The 20,301-nt window shown below is 64.4% G+C and overlaps 1 protein-coding gene and 1 long non-coding RNA gene across 2 annotated transcripts in view; both read left to right on the top strand.

The window, feature by feature from the left end:
• The first annotated feature begins 10,075 nt into the window (after positions 1 to 10,075).
• MACF1 (microtubule actin crosslinking factor 1) overlaps positions 10,076 to 20,301 on the top strand; it is a 141,106-nt gene continuing 130,880 nt past the window's right edge. The window contains exon 1 of the mRNA XM_054223602.1: positions 10,076 to 10,236. Within this exon, the coding sequence (XP_054079577.1) occupies positions 10,143 to 10,236 (94 nt within the window). The 5' untranslated portion in view covers positions 10,076 to 10,142. The remainder of the gene's footprint in view (positions 10,237 to 20,301) is intronic.
• On the top strand, positions 12,793 to 18,634 carry LOC128918857 (uncharacterized). Its single transcript, XR_008469740.1, has 2 exons — positions 12,793 to 17,684; positions 18,263 to 18,634. It is a non-coding gene; the product is annotated as an uncharacterized LOC128918857 (long non-coding RNA).

The raw sequence follows: 20,301 nt of genomic DNA, 5'->3' as shown, positions 1-20,301 counted from the left end.
AAAAAACCTGGCAACTTGCTGGTGTCGAGAGTGACTCATCGAGCTGTCCAGATGTCGGAGGAAATATTGAAATAGAGCTGAACACTTCTGCCTCCCGAGTGGCTCTTTAGATCCATCCGAAATCTAATTGTTCTGGCGATAGATGTGAACACAGCCAAGGGCGAGCGGTGAATAGCAGGGGCTGGGAGCAGCGGATCTATTTGTCGTAGTTAAAAGCTCTGTTAGAAATTTCAGCCAATAAAGAAAATAACCAAAGACCTGATGAAAACAATCAAATTCATGGAGAGATTTAAAAAAACCAAACCACCTCCCAGCTCTGGCGGGAGCAGACCGTGGCCGAGGCTCTGGCCGAGCAGCCGCGATGGAAAATGGGTCCCATCATCCCGACCGAGTTCCCCCGGGCAAAAGGGATTTGGGGCATCCTCAAGCTGCTGAATGTAGTTCAACACGGAGCCCGGAACAAGGTTCATTTCCAGCGGGTAGTAGATCCAGATTTATATCATTTATATTTCACTTTTTTGTTGTCTTTTTTTGGTGTGGGGCGAAGCCATGTCCCAGCTGGGTGGGAGGCACTGAGGATGGGATGGGGTGGGATGGGAGGTCTCCACTGGGCAGGATCCGGCATCGCTCCCCGGCTGCTTTCCCAATGGCTTCCCTCTCCCCAGCTCTCCCATTCCCATTTTCCTATAACCCTCAGCCGCCCAGGAGCGGGAGCCGAGGTCCGGGGAGGGGGTGATCCCCCACCTCCTGCAGCCCCGGATTTGCCTGGAGTCTCCAGCAGCATCTGCAGCTCCTCCCTGACTCAGAGAGGGGGGATGAACAGCTCTTGGGAGATGAATAATTTATCAAAAGTCAAGGGAAAAGGCAGGTTTCACCCGTGGGCCGGGGCGAAGGTTTCAATGAGGGAGAGGGGACAATTCCTGGGGCAGAGCCGCGTGTCGGCTGATCTGCAGCGGCGCAGTCGCAGCCTGGGAAACGTCTCCCTGTGCCCCCACAGACGCCGAGCAGGACGCCGAGGTCTCAGCACCCTCCTTGGGCATCCCCGGGTCCCCCCGGCCCTGCTGCACAGCGCAGGAATGGGGAGACGAAACGATTTAGGGAGGATCCGCCACCTCCCCCCTTCCTCCTGAAATAACGATTCCCCGTCCCCACGTAGGCAAAACAGCGCAAGATCTTAACCCAGATTCGCAGCACAAATAATCCAGCGCCGCCGGGCGCTGTCAGGGATTTCTGGAAAGGTGTTTCGGGTGTGAAATCCGCACAGGCTGGAACAGGCACCGTCTCCCGGCCGCCCTCGGTCCTCCCGGGGCTCGACACGGCTCCAGTCGGCCGGGTTTGCTCCGAGGGCACCGCGAGGGAGGAGGTCAGAGCCCGGCCGGTGGCACCGAGCATGGGGTGACAAAGGGACACGTCACCCGAAAGCCACACGGTTGAGCCGCCCAACCCGTCCGGGAGCTTTGGGAACGGCACGAGCCGCGTCTGGCTCTTCGGGCGCTTTTCTCCTCCCAACGCGTCTGAGGCCACCGGCTCCGGTGGGACGAGCCCTCCCTGCTCCCCAGCTCTCGTGGAATTCGGGGTCCCTCGTGGTGCCGGGACCCACAGCCCCCTCTCGAGCACATTTATCCATCAGTGCCCAGTACGGAGCCGCCCGCCCGCTCAGGGGGTGCGAGAGCTGCACGGGGGGAGTGAGGAGAAAGCAGTGCTGGGGCTGGTGCCGACCCACCAGGACGCCGTGTCCCAGTATAACCTTTATTCTGCCCCCAGTGCCCCAGCACCAGCCCGGCCTGGCCACAGTGTTATTGGGGGTCCCGTGTCCTGGGAAGCTCGTGCCCTCGTTACCAGCCACTGCTGGTCTCTGCGTGGCCTTGGCTGCCGCATCTGTGGGCTCCATCCATCCCACCGGCACATCCACACCCGGGCGGGTTTTGGCCGAGTGCTTCCTCCCGCTCCGCTCTCCCCGTCCCTGGACGTGAGCGGGCAGGGCCGCGGGGCAACACGTGCTCCGCCACAGCCACATCCCAAGTGTCCAAGAGCAGAGTGTCACCACACCCCACGCCGTGTCCTCCCCTGCGTGCCACCCCCTCACTGCAGGTACTTGAGGAAACAGCCGCCGGGAAGCAGAGGGACGTGTTGGGATGGGATCTGAAAACTGCTGGGGAAGAGATTCCCGTGGGGCAACCGGCTGCGCCGAGACCCCGGGGGGACTGGGGCGACGGGCTTGGCCTGGCCGCCCGCGACGCCGTGGGAGCAGCCGCGCTGGCCCGGGGCCGTGGCACGGCACTGCTGCTCGCTGGGTCCCGCCGTCGGTGCGGGGCGGCTGGATCTGCCATCAGCCGGAGCGGTTTATCCTGCTTCACTCCTGCGGAGCGGCTGGGGCTGTCCTGCAGCTCAGCCACCCCTTCGGGCTGCTGCTGGTGTCCCTGCCTGCGCCGCGGCTGCTGCTGGGACTGACTCGGCTGGGGCTGGGATGCCCGGCTGCCCCGCAGGTGAGGCCCTGGGCAGCACCCGGCTTTCCCAGCGCAGCCCTTTCCACGCCTGTCCCTGCTCGTGTCCCCCCGCCGTGCCCTGCTCGTGTCCCCCCCAGCCTTGTGCTCCCGCCAGGGCTGCTGGCCCCGATCGATGGGTGCTCTAATTACCCTGGGCCTTGGGGGGATCCAGAGGACGCAGCAGAGGGGATTGCTTGGGAGAAGGGGGTGCCCGGGGGGGGAAAGCGGGGAGCTGCTGGGTGGTTTGGGCCCCCCCCCCCGCGCAATGGGGATGCAGGGGGGCTGGGCAGGCTGGGGGTGCGGGGGTGGGCAGGGAGGCGGTGGGCATTGGGGTGCCCTGGGGAGCGCAGGCAGGTTGGGGGGGTGCAGGGTGGGTGTGGGGGGAGCCCGGGGGGGGGGGCGTGTGTGTGCCCGGGGCCGGTCCGGGGGTGCCCGGGGCGGAGGGTCCCGGGTTGGGCTGGCGCGGGGGCGGGCGCCGGGGCCGGTGCCCGGAGCTACGCGGGGCGGGAGGCGGCCGGGACCCCCCCGCCGCTCCGTGCCGCCCCGGTGGGCCGGGCCGGGGGAGGCGCCGCGGCGGCGGGAGCGGCCGTACCGGGAGCGCACGGCGGGGCCGGCACCGGGAACGGCACCGGGAACGGCACCGGGAACGGCAGCGGCAGCGGGAGCGCCGCGTCCTGCCCGCGCCCAGCCGGGGGTGAGCGGGGCCGGGGCTGCGGGCGGCGGGGAGGGAGCGGGGCAGGGCGGCGGATGGCGCGGGGATGGGCCGGGGATGGAGCGGGAACGGCAGGAGACGGGGATGGCGCGGGGATGGCGCGGGGATGGCGCGGGGATGGAACGGGAATGGAACGGGGATGGAACGGGGAAAGGCGGCGGATGGGGATGGGGATGGACCGCGAAAGGGGCGCAGCGGCCGCCGGGGCTGCTGCGGGCACCGGAGGACGCCGGCCTGGGCGGGGGCGGGGGGGGGGGGCAGGACCCGGGGGGGGTCCAGGCCAGCCCCGCGCCCCCCCGCAGAGCCGTGCCCGCACCCCGCTGCCTCCCGCACCTGCTGCACCCCCCGCCCGCGCCGCAAACCCGCCCTCCAGCCCCCGCAGCCCCCGGCCCGGCCTCTCCCCGGGCACCGAGCTCCCCCCCAAAAACCCACAGCCCCCCCTCGGCCCCACACCCCCCCCCCGAAGCCAGGGGGAGGGCTGAGCCCCCCGGTGCAGCCACCGGGGCTGCCGGGTTTGGGCCTCGATTCATTTTTTTTGCAGCTTTTCAATGGGGGGTGAATGACTCATGGAATCCTTTCTCCCTTTCTTTCGCTGTTTTTTTGGGTCTCTTTGTTCCTGTTTTGCTGATTAAATGATGATAATAAGGAAAGGCTCTGCGCGATGGAGGCGGCTCCTCCGCCACGGCGCATCGGTTGTAGGAGTCTCAGTCATTTCATGTGCGTTTTTCCTGGTCGAGCTAGAGGACACAATGAGAATTATTTTAAATATGTCTCATGCAAGGTGCTTATTTGCCCAGCGTGTGTACGCGGCACAGCTCACTCCCTGCCAGCTACAGAAAGCCCTACCATTTTCCCCTACCACGATTAATAGGATTTTTAAAGCTACTCCCTCTCTGAGAGGGGGAAAAAACCGCAGGTACAAAGGGCAGAGCCGATCTGATGGCTTCTTCTTGTACTGAGCACAAAGAAATTGAACCTAAAAGGTTGGACTTGGCTTTGTGGGAATGAGCCGGTGCCGGGGATGCCAATGTGAGCTTTGCTGGTGGAGAGGTGGCTGTGCCACCATTCCCGTCCCCAGGCGTCCACGCTGTCAGACCAGCAAGGGGGAAACTGAGGCAGCATTTGGGAGCTCCGGGAGGGCTGATTCACCTGCCCAAGAGGGTGTTTGGGCACAGGCGTGAGGGCAGAGATATCTGTGGCAGGACGGTCCCTTCTCCATCACCCCCAGCTCCCGTGGCGGGGAGGGAGCCGCGGCCGGTGGCCCGGTGTCACGCGCTGTTTGCTCCTTCTGCAGGCTGCTGCCCGCGGGGACGTCCTGCCCGTCCTCCTGCCCGCGCCCTGGGCCATGTCGTCCTCCGACGAGGAGACCCTCAGCGAGCGGTCCTGCCGGAGCGAGCGGTCCTGCCGGAGTGAGCGCTCCTACCGCAGCGAGCGCTCGGGCAGCCTCTCGCCCTGCCCCCCCGGGGACACCCTGCCCTGGAATTTACCCCTCCACGAGCAGAGGAAGCGGAAAAGCCAGGATTCGGTGCTGGACCCGGCCGAGAGGGCTGTCGTCAGGGTCGCAGGTAAGGCAGCGCCCCGTTGTGTGGTGGGTTCCCCCAGGGATGGGGATGTGGGGCTGCCCCCGCGGTGGCTGAGATGGTGTCGGGGCTGGCCCCGTACCCCACTGCTCCCCAGGGAGCCTAGGGATGGATGGGATGGGGAAGGGGGGGATGGATGTGGCCTTTGGTGGCCGAGGGCCCGGGTGGCGGTTCGGCTCTGTGATGGCTTTGTCCTGTCCGGGCAGGGCTGGCCGCGGGTTGTTCATACCCTCAGCACGCTGGGGTTAAGGGATGACTGGGCACCTCCGACGCTCGGGTTGGGTGACATTAAAACATCTCATTAAGGACTAAATGGCTCCTTGGTGGAACAATGCCCTTGGCCAGGCTCCGGGGAGGGATTTGCCCTGGGAGGTTCGTGATTCCTGCCCGGCTGATGGAGCCCGGGCTGTGCCTTTGCCGGCGTGGTGCCCATTGGCGGCCCCATTGCTGTGGTCACTGGGACGCCCCGGCGTCCCTGCACTGCTGCGTCGTGAAGGGGACACTGCCCCGTGCGTCCCCTCGCCTACACCACCACCGCGGTGCCCGCTGGCTGCTGTCATGCTCCGTGGGAAGAGAAGGGGATGAGATGGAGAAACAAAGAGAGGGTTGGACCCGCTGTGGCTGATGGCGCCTTCGCCAAGCCCCAGTTGATGGGGCTGGTGGGGACCCCGCTCCAGGGCCACCAGGGAGGGAGGATGGAGGGAGGATGGAGGGAGGATGGAGGGAGGATGGAGGGAGGATGGAGGAGCTTTGCTTGAGGTGTTGGCCCTGGGCGCTGGAGCTGGGACTGGCTTCTTCACCAGGGACAAACGGCCATCGGGGCTTTGATCTGTGGCTGCCGGAGTCTGGCCCCTTCTGCCCACACCTGGGGGCTTCTGATCTGCTCCTCCCAAAGCAAACGGGGATCCAGGGCCGTGCCAAGGGTCCCTGCCCAGCCCTGGATGGGCTGTTCCCAGCTGCTGCCCCAAGGGAGCCCCGGGGCCTGGCTTTCATCTCGCGGGCAGAGACATGCATGAGGGCGGCAAGCTCCCGAGGCGCCCGCTCTGCCCCGCCAGCCCCCGCCAGCCCCCAGCCGGTGGGAGAAACAGCCCCAGTGCTGGGCTCCGCGCCCCAGGGTCCCCGGGCACTGTGAGGGCTCAGACTGGGAGCACTGGGAGCGTGGGGACCTTGGCAGATCCCCCCCGGGCGGGAGCGGCGGCGGGATGCTGGCTGCCTGCCCTCCCTGCCTGCCCGGCGCGGGCACGGCTGCGTGGGGCTCCGGCCGTGCCGTGGTGCCACTCGGGTGCATTGTGCCGTCCCGGCTCGCGGGCGTCTCCGGGCAGGAAGAACCAGTTGATTCAAATGATGGTTCTCGAAAACGCGCTGTCTGGGGCTGGGGGAAGCAAACGCGCAGGGTGCGGCCCGAGCGCCAGCACCGCCGAGGCTGGGACATGGCCGGGCTGCCGAGGCCACACCGTGCCCGTCACCACGCACGGACCCGCTCTGCCCCGGCAGCCCCGTCCTGCGGGGTGCTGAGCATCCTCCCGCGCCCCCGGGACGGACCCTGCCGAGGCACAGCCATTTCCCCAGCTGCGTTTCTCCCCGCCTGCCCGGGATGCCGAGCGCTTGTCGTCATGCTAGCTGGATCCAGCCCGTGATTAAAGGCAGGGGGATGTCACAAAATCTGGTCTCATGCAGATTCCCCATTAAAAATAACTCGCGAGGTGCAGCTAGACAGTGCTGAGCTGGGAAGAAAGAGTTAGGAGACAGTTTTGTGTCACCAGGTTTGAAAATGAGCTGAAATATTGATTCAGAGCCTTGCATTATTCAGCGGGACTGTCTGCAGCGCGCCGGCTGTGCCGGTGCCTGTCCCCACCACGGGGATCGGGGATCGGGGACGGCGATGGGACATTCTCCTGGGGAGCTGGCGGCTCTCGGTGTGCCTGGGGAGGGAAACGGGGCTCAGCTCCCTGGAACCCCTGAGAAAGGGCAGCGGGGACCCATCCCGGCGGTGGGGATGGAGCCTGGGCATTGTGTGGGTCTGGGGAGCCCCATCCTGCACCCGGCCATGGACCTTGCAGGGCTGGCACCGGAGCGTTAGCACCTCGGGGGTTTTGGGGGGACACGTGGCTCTGGGGTGCTCTTCCTTCTTGCCGTCCATGGGGTCCAAGGGTCTCTGCATTCCTTCTGGCCATCAGAGGCAAGGAAAGGAGGATGTGGCCGTGCCCAGGGAGGGGACACGCCAGTGAGGACCTGGCAGGAGGTGCCGGTGGGGCTGGGACATGCTGCTCCCTCCCTGGTGCCTGAACCTCTGGTACCTGCGGTGCTGGGCCGGGTCCCCAGGCAGCGTCTGGAGCCGTTCCCTGCTCTGCTGGCGTCTCCCTGGAAGGCGGTGGCACGGGGGAGGCAGGGGGGGAGCAGGACGGGGCGGGGGGTCAGAGTCCTTGGCCCTGCATCGCTCTGTCTCGCTCCAGCCACTTGGCAGAGGGTGAGGGTGGTGGCTGCGGGGGGCGGGGGGGAGCTGCTTTTGGAAGAAAAGGCTCTTTCATGCGCTCCGTCCTGCCAGGGGTCACGCTCTGCTGGGGGGTGCTGGGGCGACGCTGGGGCAGAAGGGGCCGGGGGGACGCAAGGGTGCGAGGGGTGGCAGGAGAGGCGTCGCGGGGGCTTTCCAAGGGCTGCGCTTGGTCTCTTTGAAAAGGCTCCTGGGAGTCCTTTGTCACCGGGGAGCGTCACCGGAGCCACTGGCAGAGGCAGCCGTGGCCGGGCGGGGGGAGATGTGCCTGAGCAGCGTCCGCGGGGACGTGGGAACGAACCTCCTTGTTCTCCGCTGCCTTGGGAGCACCAAAGCCCCCGCTGGTGGGGACGGGGCGGGTTCCGAGCAGCGCTCCCTGTGCCCAAGGAGGAATTAAGAAGTGCCAGCTGGCCGCCGCAGATTTCCCCTTTCCCTGGGAACGCGTTTTTGGGTCAGACGGACGTTGCGGGGCGGCTGCGCAGGCAGAGCCGGAGGAGCCGCATCCTGGCGCGATGCTGGGCCGCCCGGGGAGGGCTGCCATGCCAGGGCACCGCCGGGCACAAAGGCAGCCCTGCCACGAGGCCGCCGCGCCGGCGCGCTCGCCCGCCTTTAAACCCTCCTCCCCACAGAGGCACTGCCGGGCACCGGCGCTCGGTGCGACATTAATTACTTTTCCTAATTAAAGCACCACGGTGAAGGGGAGATGCCTCTGAAGCCAGGGCGAGGGGAATGATTTGTGTCGCCCCCCAGGCTGGGGACTGCGGGAGGAGGAGGATGATGATGGTGGCTGCTGCTGCTGCTGATGATGATGATGATGACGACGATGGCCCCTCGCCATCGCCCGGGGGGATGTGGGGTGCAGCCCCCCCCAGCACCCCAGGGTGGCACCAGGAGGTTTGGGGGCCCCTGGGTGACGGTGGGGAGACACACGACGTCTGGGCTGAGCGGGATGGGGCTTTTCTCGTCGCCATGGTTACCCAGCTGGCGGAGCCTGGCCCTCTGGTTGCCATGGGAACGGCGCAGCCGGGGTGAAAAAGCAACATCTTGCGTTGGCCAAAAAAGGCCGGGATTTGCCCCGGCGGGTGGAGGGGGGCAGGGCCTGCCTGGGGGGGGGGGCTGGATCCGGCCTTGGGTCATGGTGAGGGGGTGCCCTATGGGCTGAGAGAGGGGGGGTGGCTGTTGGGGGTTCAGGGGGGGTCCCCTGGCCTGGGGACAGCCACCCTCGTGCCCCCGGAATGGCCGTTTCTGTGGGAGGTTTTGCTCTGCCGCATCCAGAATCGCCGGGGGGGCTGGGGTTCGGGGGGGTCAGTGGGGTTTCTGGTGGCCATGGGGGTGCCAGGCAGGTTGGGCTCTGTGCCCTGTCCCCATTTCCCCATGGGCTTTGCCCCTGGCCCTGGCTGTGTCCCTTGGTGGGGTGCCCCCTGTACCCCAAAGTCCCCCAGGTGATGCCACGGGGCTCCCCGTTCCCCCGTGCCCCCCCCAAAGTGGTGCCGAGGGACCCGGCTCTCTCTGCACATCTCGAGCTGTGGCACCTGGGGATCAGCTGGGAATACCCTGGGGGGGAATCCCTGCCGAATTCAGCCTGGAATGAAGGAAGTTTTGCAAAGTGGGAGCCGGAGGGCGGTGGGGGGGGGAGCTCTCGTGCACCCCATCCCCAGCAGCATCTGACCCGTCCCGGCCTTCACCCGTGCTAGGTTAAAAGACGCTGTGGGGCTGTTTCTGGGGGGGGTAACAGCGTCTGGCACCCATGGGTGAACCATGGGGCTGCCCTCGATCACAGCCGGGGTCACTGCCCGGGGACCCCCCCAGAGCCGATGTCCCCCAGCTGCTCCTGTCCTGTGACAGCCGTGGGGGGGGCCGAGCCCCGGCGTTTGGCAGCAGGGTTTGAAGCGTCCACCGGCCGGGCTGGCCTCGGGCACGGGGCAGGAACGGGGCCAGCTGAAATGGTCCCCTGCTTGGGTGCACTGAGGAGCACTGGGAGGCACTGGGAGGCACTGGGAGGCACTGGGGTGCAGCGCTCTGGGCACAGTGGGAAGCAGTGCTTTGGTTGCACGGAGCACACTGGGTGCACGGGGGGTTAATACCCTTGTTGCACTGGGAGATGTTGGGATGCAGCGCTCTGGGCTCTCTGGGATGCACTGGGATGCATTGGGATGCAGTAGTCTGGTCTAACTGGGATGCACTGGGATGCACTGTGCTGCAGCGCTCTGGGCTCTCTGGGATGCAATGGGATGCAGCGCTCTGGTCTCACTGGGGTGCAGTGCTTTGGATACATGGGGTGCCCTGGGAGGTAATGCCCTTGTTGCACTGGGAGACGCTGGGATGTACTGGGATACAGCTCTCTGGGCTCACTGGGATGCACTGGGAAGCACTGGGCTGCAGCGGTTTGGGTGCACTGGGGGCACTGGTTTCCACTGGGGAGCCCTGGGAGGCCCCGGCGCGGCGGTAGCGGCGGCGCTGTGAGGCCCCAGTGTCACGGGTGGGCGGTGTCACCCCCCGGTGTCACCCCCCCGTATCACCCCTTGGTGTCACCCCCCGGTGCCACCCGCCCGGTATCACCCCCCGGTGGCCCGGGCCCCTCCCGCCCGGGGCTGCCCCACGCGGCCGCCAGGGGGCGCGGCGGGGCCGGGGCGGGTTTCGGGGGCGTGGTCAGTACAGGGGGCGTGGTCATTGTAAAGGGGCGTGACCATCATCGGGGCGTGGCCAATGCCCCAGGGCGGAGCGCCGGCGAGGGGGCGTGCCCTCCGTGGGCGTGGCCGGCGGTGGGCGTGGCCGGCGATCGGGCGGCGGCGCGGGCGGAAGCGGCCCGGGCGCAGACCGGCCCTGGCCGCCGCGCCGGCAGCTGCAGCGAGGCCGCCGGCACAAAGGCCGCCATGGCCGGGTACGTGCCGGGGCTGCTCCCGGCCAACCGCAGCCAGGAGAAGGAGTTCGTCCAGGCCTACGAGGACGTGCTGGAGCGCTACAAAGGTACCGGAGGCGCGGGGACCCGTTGCGGGGCCTGGAGCGCGGCCGGGCCGCCCCGCGGGGGATGAGCCGGTGGCGTGACTGCGGCCCGGGGCGGTGGGGGCTCCGGTGTCCGCGCTGGGGGCGTCCCCGTGGGCCCCGCTTGGGCGGGATGGTCGGGGTGAGCATCCCCGGGGGGCTCGGTGTCCCCGGCGTGAGGTGCCCGGGGACCGAGTGTCCCCGGTATCCCCTGCGTGGGGGTGGCCAAGGGATGAGTGTCCCCTGCGTGGGGTGTCCCAGGGGAGGGTGTCTCTTCGTGGGGTGCCCGAGCGCAGAGCCTCCCAGGTGTCCCCTCTGTGGGGTGCCCGGGGGCTGAGTGTCCCCACATCTGAACTGCGTGGGGTGCCCAGGGGATGAGTGGCCCTGGTGTCCCCTGTGTGGGATGGCTGGTGTCCCTGTGTCCCCTGCGTGGGCTGCCTGGGGGCTTAGTGTCCCTGCGTGGGTGTCCTGGGGTCCCTGCGTCGGGTGTTTGAGGGCCCAGTGTGCCTCTCTGGGGTTCCTGGGGTCCCTGCGTCCCCTGCATGGGGTTTCTGGGGGCTCAGTGTCCCCTGCGTGGGGTGCCTGGCATCCCAGCACCCCACCTCGCTGCTCAGAGCATCCATCATCCCAGTGCCCTTATCCCGGGGTGGCATAAGGTACGTAGGGACCCACCGTCCCCTGTCCCAGCTCCGGCTGCCCCGGTGTCCCCATAGCCCCTGCGGGGACGGGCTCCCTCTCCCGGAGCCGTACCTGGTCAGGGACGAAGGGCCGAGGCGCTCTCCGGGCCGGCTGTGCCGGTGCCGGTACCGGCAGTGAGTGTGCAGTTTTGATGTCGGTGGCTCATCTCTGGGAGTTGCATGCGTTTCCATTATTATTATTATTTTTTTTCTCCTCGCTGCAGAGATAGACTTGTCTTGGAGCCCAGATTTCAGCCCCACAGGGCTCCTCGCGCTCTGTTTTGTAAGTTTAGCAGCCAAGTCTCTTTAAAATGCGGATGGCCGAGTCGAGAGGAGCCAGGCGCTCGCGGCGCCCGTTTCCTTTTCCTTTCTGCCTGCAGAGAAAGGGGAATAATGGATTCCCCATCTCCCTGATTCAGGGGGTGCCACTCAAACCTCCTGGAGGTGGGAGAAACGCGCAGCCTCCCTCCGCTTTCACAGGGAGCAGGGAATAAAAGCCTCTTCGGGTGCTTTGGACAAGGCCGAGTCACGTTATCCAGCGCTTTTCCAAGTACTTGACAAAGTTTTTATTAATAAAAAGCCTCTTTGATGTAGTTGGGTTGAGCGTGGAGACGCGCAGGAAACGGTGCGGTGGGTGCCAGCGGCTGGCATGCAAAGAGCTGTCGTTTGCATCGGTTTTGCTTTGTTCCTAAAATAAAATAAATGAAATTACAATGCCTGCCGATGCCACCGGCCGGCAGTGCTGGGCTGGGCCAGCCCCGTGCTCCGGCTGTCGGTGCCTTCGTTGAGCAGCCGGTTTCCCCCGGGAAGGAGGGTTTTTTAGGTGATGCCTAATTTTTACAGCGGGTTATGGCAGAAAGCTGGGAGTCGCTTGGAAATACCCTGCTGGGTGGTGTTTGATCTTGTTTGTGGTGCTTGTTTGGTGTAGGGGGAAATGAGTGTTTATCCTGTATAAAAAGCTTTCCTCTGCCTTCGACCTCTTCCCAGCTCCCTGTCCCACCTGCACTGGGAGGGCTGGGTGGGAGCCCCCAGTTTGGGTTGTTGGGCTCCGCGCTGGTGGACGCGTTGTCTCTTCCCCCCCTTTCCCTCCATTGCAGCTCCTCTAAACGCTTTGGTTTTTCCTGTCCGAAACAAGTTTTCTACTGGTTTCTCCCCTCCCCCTCTTAATCCTGCAAAAAAAGGAGAGTTTTCATTGAAACGTGACTGCCGCGGGCCGAGCCGCGTGGGGAGACCCGTGGGGTCGGTGTCTGGCTCATGGTGGCTACCCCGGACCCGGCGCTGCTGGCACCAGCTTGTGCCATGGGAAGGCCAGGAGGACGCTTGGTGCTGCCGATGCCAGGAGCCATGGGGAGGGTGCGAATGCCTTCCTGCGTTTCTCTTTCTAATAGAAAATAACCTAAAAAACCCCCAATTTGAGCAACGGGGCCTCTGCCGTGGAGCAAGCCGGGGCAGGTCTGGAGGCAGGGAGGGTGGTGGCACGGAAAGGGTCCCGGAGCCGGTGCAGTGAGCTGCAAATCCTGCTTTTCTCTGCTGAGCAGGGGTTAACCAGCTGGCAGATCCCTGTGATTTATTAAAAAAAAAAAAAAAACAAAAAAAAAAAAAACAAAAAAAAAAACCAAGCAACAAAACCACCCACTGTAGGCAGAGGAGAGCTGCCGGGGTGCCGGGTAGGTGTGCTGCGTTGCTGCGGAGCGGGGTGCTGGGGAAGGAGGTTGTGCATCAGCGGCGTGGGCGCTGCGGGGGCACCCATCCTGGCAGACCTGACTGCTGCGTGACGCTGCACCCCAGTCCCCAGGGGGTTGATTGAGCACGGGGATGGGAATGGGGCTCAAGGGGGGGATTTTGGGGGTGCTGAAGGCTCCGGTGCCGCCTCACAGTGCTTAGAGCATGGCAGAGCTGTGTGGCTTCCTCAGTCTGTTTGCATCCTGGGGGGACACGGCACCCTCCGGGTTGTGGTGTCCCAAACAGTGCCCGGCACTTGGAGCCGGAAGGTCTCCATCTCCAAGACCTTCACCAGTCTGGCCCAGTTTCCCAGGGCCGCGCTGGGGAGGCACGGCAGCTTCCAGCCCCTCTTGCCTCATCGCTGGAACGTGGTGCCGCGGCACATGCCGGGACGTGCAGCGCCGCTGCCGCAGGTGAGGATGACGAAGGCAGTGTGGGGGTGACGGCAGAGCTTTTGGGGGCCCCTCGGGATGCTGCCACCACGGCAGAGCCACCAGTCAGAGGGGTCTGGGCAGGAAGGGAAGTCCTGCTCCGTCCTCCTGCGGGCACATGGGGTGCCGAGCGGGGTCAGCGTCCCAGGGCAGCTCTCCGCTCCCATGGCACCTACGTCCCATGGTGTTTTGGGGGATGCTGCCCCTCGCTGTTGGAAAGCAAGAGCCAGCCTGTGGCTCCATGCTGCAGCAGCCCCCAGGGACGCCAGGCAGTGCAAGGGTGCAGGCAGCGCTGCCAGGCTCCAGGTCACGCTTTCCCTGCTCGGAGAACTGTAAACATTAACTAATCAATCTTGGTGAAATCCTTTCTTTTTGATAATTAACCCTTTTCATGATCCAGGTGTAGAAATCTGGAGCTGTAGTGTCAGACAAGCCCTTTCCCACCCCCGGTGCCGTCTCTGCCCGCTCCGTGGTGCCCAGCACGTGGTCTGGCTTGTTTGGATTGGGACAGCACAGGATGGCTTGTCACCTTGTCTGACTAACCTGACTTCAGTTAGGGAGGGAACGACCTTCCCAGGGACTGGAGGAGAGCCTGGGAGGTGTCAGACCCTTGGATAAATGAACAAGGGCATGTTGGACCCCTCCTTGGAGCCTTCGTGGTGGTGGGCAGCAGTCCTGGCCGTGCCCATGTGGGAAGAAACTCTTTTTTTTTTTTCTTTTTTTTTTTTTCCCCTCTTGTCTTGTCTTCTGCTATAAAAAATGCAACTAGAGGTGTCTGGAGCCCTGCACTGGGGTCTCAGGGCTTGAAGACCCCTTGCCGTGGGTGCCGGGTTGCTGCAGCCGAGTGGCTGTGCCAGCCTGGCAGCACGGATTTCATCCCGCAAGGACAAACGTTGTTCCTGAGTGGGTTGCGTGAGGCTTCTGCGGTCTGTGAGAGCGCCGACGGGACCGGCAGTGTGGTGATGACTCCTTGCCAGGGGGGAGGAAGCCCTTCTTCCTCCTCATCACCCAGGAGGAGGGGCGTCCGAACGCCGCTGTCAGAGTGGAGAACCCCTGGCTCGAGCAAACGCGGGGGAAGCTGGGCTGGAAGCCATTGGGTTTTCCACCAGTGGCCTGGATAACGCTGATTTTTTGGGATGCACATGGGAGTCACTGGCTTCCCTGGTACAGGATGGGGACCAGAGATCAATGGGGACTCAAGAAGGTGACGGGAGCCTTGGGCTGCCCCCGGGGGTGGCCGGACCTGGGGGTCTGAGGTGGAGCCCAAGCGCGCAGTGGAAGGTGCTGTTTCCCTCGTGTTTGTTTTGGCCAACAGGAAAATGAAGTTGGTGGTTTTTCAGGTGAGAGGATCCACCCCACCTCGCCCGGCCGGCTTTCTGCTGCCTTCGTGGTGGAGTCACCGCCATCCCAAGCACCCGCCAGTGCCTCCTGGGCAGGGCTGGCCTTGCCGAGAGGCTCGTGCCTCCCGTCGCCATCCCGCCGGCGTTCCCGGTTGCAAAATCGGCAGAAGCAATTGCAATTGTCATCGTCGTCCTGGTGCCCGGTTAATGAACCAGGACCACAGCTGAGCCCTGCTCACAGGTCCTGGGGTTGGTGGCCGCTTCTCCTCCTTTCCATGTGCGTCTGGTCCAGAGAGAAAAGCCTCCGGGGAGATGGGGGCGGTGGGTGCCTGCGCGAGGTGGCCGCATCCGCGGTACCTCCCTGGCAGGGTCACCCAGACGCGGCACGGCTCCTGCCGGTGTACGGTGCCGTGCCGGCAGCGAGTGCTGGAAAGCTTTGATCCCGTTTCAGCGGCCAACTCGCCACCGAGCCCGGCCTTCGGAAAGGGCTCGCGCTGTTCTCTGTCTGTTCCTCTTCTCAGCACTGCCTGCACGCATTCCCATCAGAGCCTTTTCCTTCCCGGCTCACGCTCCGGGGCGAGACCAGAGTCTTTGACCTCCGTCTGCTGGTTTCTGGCCAACCTCCTTTCCAGGCTCGTCTCGCTTGTGTCAGCTAAGTTTAGACTGCTCTGGACATACCGTGGCTGATGCCAGCGGCACGAAACCTCCCAGAGGGAAGTAGAAAAAGAGGTTTTATTTAAATTTCAAGTGTCTTAACACCGTTGTTTGAATACCAGGGTGATAAGTCCCTTTGTATGCACCTAAAACGGATAAATTCAGGCTGCGGAAGCTGCGAAGGATTTAATTTCCAGTTTCTCCTGTCTCCGTGTGGGGAGAAGCTGTGCCAGAGCTTGGGGTGGGTGCGGAGCAGCTCCTCCGTGCTGGGGCTGCCGGTGCTCCTGCACAGGGTGAGGACAAGCAGCAGGAGGAGGGAGGACCCTGATAGAGCCATTTTTTGCCCCATCGGAGTGGCCGTCCCGGGGCTGTGGGCTCAGGTGGCTCCTGCCTGGGGCGGGAGGGATGCACCAGGCAGTGCCGGGAAGATGTGGAGCGCTGCTCGGCCAGGGAAGCCCTGGGAGGAAGAGACTTTTTGGGGGTGAGCAGATCGCACCAGAGGATGAGCCAGCTGTGTCAGTGGGCACTGGGGAGCAGAGCCGGCACCCGGCGTGGGATTTGTGACCGCTCAGCCTTCAGCTTTGCAGTGGCTCTGGTTTGAGGGGGGTGACCAGGGCAGTGTCGGTCTGAATCCATCGCTTCTCTGGGAAGGAGCACAGATACATTCTCATTAATATTCCCCAGGGATGGTTTCCATGAGCAGCCTCTGCTGTGTGCCCGTGACGGGGAGCGTGGGCAGGGCTGGCTGATGCCTGGTGCAGGCTCTGCTCACCCGGGGGGACACGGGGACAGCAGCATTTCCTCGGGGCTGCCCCCATCATGGTGGGACCGTGCCCCCCGAGCTCAAATCCAGCCCGTCCCCGCTCCTCCCTGCGGCTCGGCCGTACCCAGGGCATCGCTGCCTCGGGAAGCTCCGTGCTGTGGACGGATCCTGGCAGCGCCAGCTGAGTTTTCCAGGGCAGATGAGGCAATAGCTGCCCGCGGGGCGAGGCGGCGCAGCGGTGGGTGTGATGGCACACCAGGGATGGCAGCTGTGAACGGGGCCGCGGTGGGAGTCACACAATGGCAGGGGTGGGAAGGGACCTCTGGAGACCATCTCATCCAAGCCCCTGCCAGAGCAGGGTCACCCAGAGCAGGTCGCACAGGGATGGCGTCCAGGCGGGGTTGGGATGTCGCCAGAGGAGACTCCACACCTCTTGGGCAGCCTGTGCCAGGGCTCTGCCACCCTCACAGCAAAGAAGTTTTTCCTCGTGTTCAGATGGAATTTCCCGTGTTCCAGTTTGTGCCCGTTGCCCCTTGTCTTGTTGCTGGCCCCCACTGAGAAGAGCCTGGCCCCATCCTCTTGCCCCCTGCCCGTTAGCTCTTGCTGAGCTCCTCTCTCAGCCTGCTTTTCTCCAGCTGAACAGCCCCGGGGCTCTCGGCCTTTCCTCAGCTCAGAGATGCTCTGGTCCCCTGAGCATCTCCAGAGCTCCGTAACAAGGGCACGTTGCTGGCTCATGGGCAACTTATCGTCCACCAGGATTCCCAGGTCCCTCTCCGCAGAACTGCTTCCTGGCAGGTCCTAATTTCTGGGGCTGGTGGTGGCTGTCCCCCAGGAGGTGCCCAGCGTGGTGGTGCGGAGCCAGCTGTGGCGTGTCCGTGGGCAGGACCCACAAACCGGCTCCTCTCCGCACCCCGATGGGTGGCTCACGCCTCTCCCATGCCGTCGGAGGCTGCGGGTGGGGTGGGAACCAGCGGAGCCGCTGCTGGGTGGCCGTGGGAGAGCCGAGGGTGGAGGCAGGGTGCTGGGCTCCCCGGTGGCTCTTGCCATCTGTCCTGCCATCAGCGTTGTCCCTGGCCTGGGTGTCCCCTGTCCCGCATCCCTGCTGGATGCTGACCTCGAGCTCCCCCTTCTCCTTCTGGACGCTCTTTCTCGGGGCTTGCTGGAAAATCTGGATTTAACATCTCGGCATTGCCCTTGTCTGGGGGGGCGGGACCCATTGTTGGGGTTTTGGGGTGTTCAAACAGCCTCCAGCTCGCAGAGGGAAAGCGCCGAGGAGGTCCCCTGCACGGCAGCATTTGCAAAGCGCGGAGGATGCTTGTGTTAATGAGCCGGGAAGTTTCATTTCCAAGCTCATGTCGTAGGTTTTTGTGCGTCTGGATGGATCCCACCCGGCTTGGGGGCCGGGGAGGGGGATCCTCCAGCGTCGGCATCCTGAGGAGGAGGAGATGATGTGTGGTGGGGCTGGGAGGCCGGGCGATCAGATTTGGTGTGTGTCTGGCTGTGGACGTGGTAAAATGAGTCCTCGGATGTGATCTGAGATGTGTGCCCAGCCTCTGGGTCAGATAAGCCCAGCGATTCCTGGAAGGGGAGGGCTGTTGGGCAAGATGGTTTGGGAGATTTTGGGCGAGAAGCGGGATGCTGATCCCGGTGGGAGGGGTGGCAGGATGGGCTGGGGCTCCCTCTTGCTCTGACAGTGCCGATGGGACCCTGGATCCATGGGTATGGCAGCGGTGAGACACATCGGTCTGCAACGCGTGTCTTGTGTTCGTCCCTGGTCCCTGCAGCCGTGGTTTTGCGGCGCTGGCAGTGCCCTTCTGTCACCCCCCTTTATCAGCGGTCTGGACCAGTGAGTTCAGGGCGGCTGGCTGAGAGCTGCCAGAGCATAATCACGTTTTTTTTTGTCGTTGTTGTTGTTTCCCTGTGCGTGACATGCTGCATTTCCATTTTTCATTTCCTGTTTGACCCCGTTTCCCTCCGGTGAGCCCAGGCCTGCCGGCGCTGTGCCCAGCCGCTTGCGGCCGCCGGCTCTCCCTGCCCTCCTCCGCTCGCACCGGTGCCGGGGAAGCGTCGCCGGCCTCCCACGGGTGTTTTGCACCTCTACAGCACCCAAGAGGGTCTTCTCCTTTCCCAGCCCCTGCCCTTGCCCACCTTGAGCTCTGCCGGGACCCCAGCCCGGGCCGATGGCAGGGTCCTGGCACGGTCGGGGACAGAGCCAGCTCTGCCCTGTCCCGCTCCCGTCCCCTTGCTCTGCCCTTGCTGCCTCCCAGCCCCGGAGCCGTGCCTTGGTCCCGCTGGGATGTTTGTGCTGACTTCTGGTTGTGTCAAATAAGGGTGTAACTTCTGTCTTGGTTTTTTTTAATCACTCTTCAGGTCCACGGTGGCCTCTCAGAAGTGCTTTTGCCAGCAGCTTATTTTTCCCTGCAGGAAACTGTATACAAGGGTTCCCGTGGCAGTGAGATTCGCCTTGACCTTGGGCAATTTTGCTACAGGAGCCGTCCTGGTAAAGCTATCCAGCGGGAGCGACTCCTTTCCCTGCGGAGCAAGGCCAGGCCGTCTCCCCATCCCAGCAGTCCTGCACCGCGCATGCTGCCGGCGGCTGCCCTGCTACTTAATTAGCATGAATTAGCAGCCCCTGCACCACCTCCCTGGTTTCGATACGAGGATCACTACGAGTGATGCTGGGGACAGCTGGTGTGGCCGCGGCCATCGCATTGTCCCTGCTGGGGGCTGGCTGGAGCGGCGATGCTGCAGCCATGCCGGCGAGGCTCTCCTAAAATAAATGCATCCCGCATCCCAGGCTTGCTCCCGCCACTGCCGTGGGTCACGCGTCTGTGCCCAGGCTCTGCCAGCGCCCTTGGCATGATGTGAACGGTCCCTGCCCCACTGCTGGCGATGGTGGGGAAGGGCAGTGTGGTCCCCCGCCATCCCCCCGACTCGTGTGTGCACATCGGGGAGCAAAAAAACCCCCCCGTGGGGCACTGCCCTGGGGCGAGGGTGACAGACAGCCATGGCGCAGGAGATTTAATTGCAGGCGGCTCCAGACGCCGCACGTGGAGATATTTCATCCTCGCCGGCTGTTTGGGATGCTTCTCGTTCTTGCTGCGGAGGGCAGTTGCCGGGCTGGGAGATGCTGGGATTCCTTGGCCGGCCGGGTGTGCGGTGGCCATCCCGGGAGCTGGGGGCTCCCCGCCGCTCCCCCCGGCCCCGCTGCACCGTCGAGTCAGCTGGAGCGATCGATCCTGCCTGTGCTGGGAATTCCTGGCGTTCCCGGCGGGGACAGGGAGCCGGGATGCTTGTGGATGGGGTCTGGCAGAGTCAGTCCTGCTTCCCGGTAACCCCCTCGGGGCGGGAGGAGGGAAGGACCCTTCTCCCCACCGCCGTGGGGTTCAGGGGGGTCTGGCGGGGGTCCGGCTGCCTTCCCACACCCCTCTGGTGTTAGATGGCGCATTGTGGAGCGGGGCAGGAGGGAGGCACCGAACCCGCTATGAGTGCGGGGTTACCTGCCACCCTGGAGGTACAAAGCCACGGTGGGTGCGGGGGGGAGAGCTGGGGTGCTGGGGGGGCCAGGGCTCCCCGGGGGCAGCCATTTCTCCCTCCTACCGTTGTAATTTTGGAGCAGTTGCCTGCTTGACGTGTCCGGTGGCCATCCTGGCGGTGCCTGGTCTGTCCGCTTTGCTGGGAAGGGGAGGATGGAGATAAACAAACCGGGATATTGACTCCCCCGTGCTGGGCTCCGCTCTCCGTGATGGAGGGGATGGACATGGTGTCCCCCCTGTGTCCCCTGCACGGGGCTGTTCCTGGCTTCCTTCTTGCAGCCCCTTTGTCAGCAAGAAGCAGGGTTTTTTCTTTTTTCTATTTTCTTTTTCTTTTTTTTTTTTTTTTTTTTCTTTAGAGGAAAATTCCATTGTGCTATTTTTAGTGGTGACAACTTGGCTTCTCGCAACAACTTTATTCTGCTCCCGGCTCTGCCGGCGGGCGCGGGGGGGATGTCTGTGGGGTGGCAGCCGGGCTGTGGCGTGCTGGCCGGCGAGGGCTGCCATTCCAGGGGGCCGCTTGCCCACAGTCGCATGGGCTACCTCTCAGCGGGGTGAACGGGCACCACCCCGCCTGCTGCGGACCCACGCGTCCCTCGGGGCTCGGGCAGCTCCCTTCGATGGCAGCGGGTCCCCGGGGTGTCACCTCCATCCCCGCCGAGCCCGGCAGTGGGCGCAGAGCGGTGTAATTGGAGCATGGGGGGCTGCGGGGGTGGGGGGGGCACCTCGCCACCTGCCCCCCACCTTCCCCCTTGGAGCTCCAGGGGGGATTTTGGCTCCCTGGTTCCCAGGCAAACAGCTGTCGGGGGCACAAGCAGCAACTGGCCTGTGGGGTTTGCTCTGCTCCATGGAAAGTGATACCCCCGGAGCGTGTCTGTCCCCACAGAGGTGTCCGTCTGTCCGCAGGGCTGCGGAGGAGCAGGGCCATGC

The sequence above is a fragment of the Rissa tridactyla genome, chromosome 18 (genome assembly GCF_028500815.1).
Source record: "Rissa tridactyla isolate bRisTri1 chromosome 18, bRisTri1.patW.cur.20221130, whole genome shotgun sequence".
NCBI lineage: Eukaryota > Metazoa > Chordata > Aves > Charadriiformes > Laridae > Rissa > Rissa tridactyla.
The sequence above is the reverse complement of the archived record's forward strand: the minus strand, read 5'-3'. Positions and strand labels throughout refer to the sequence as shown.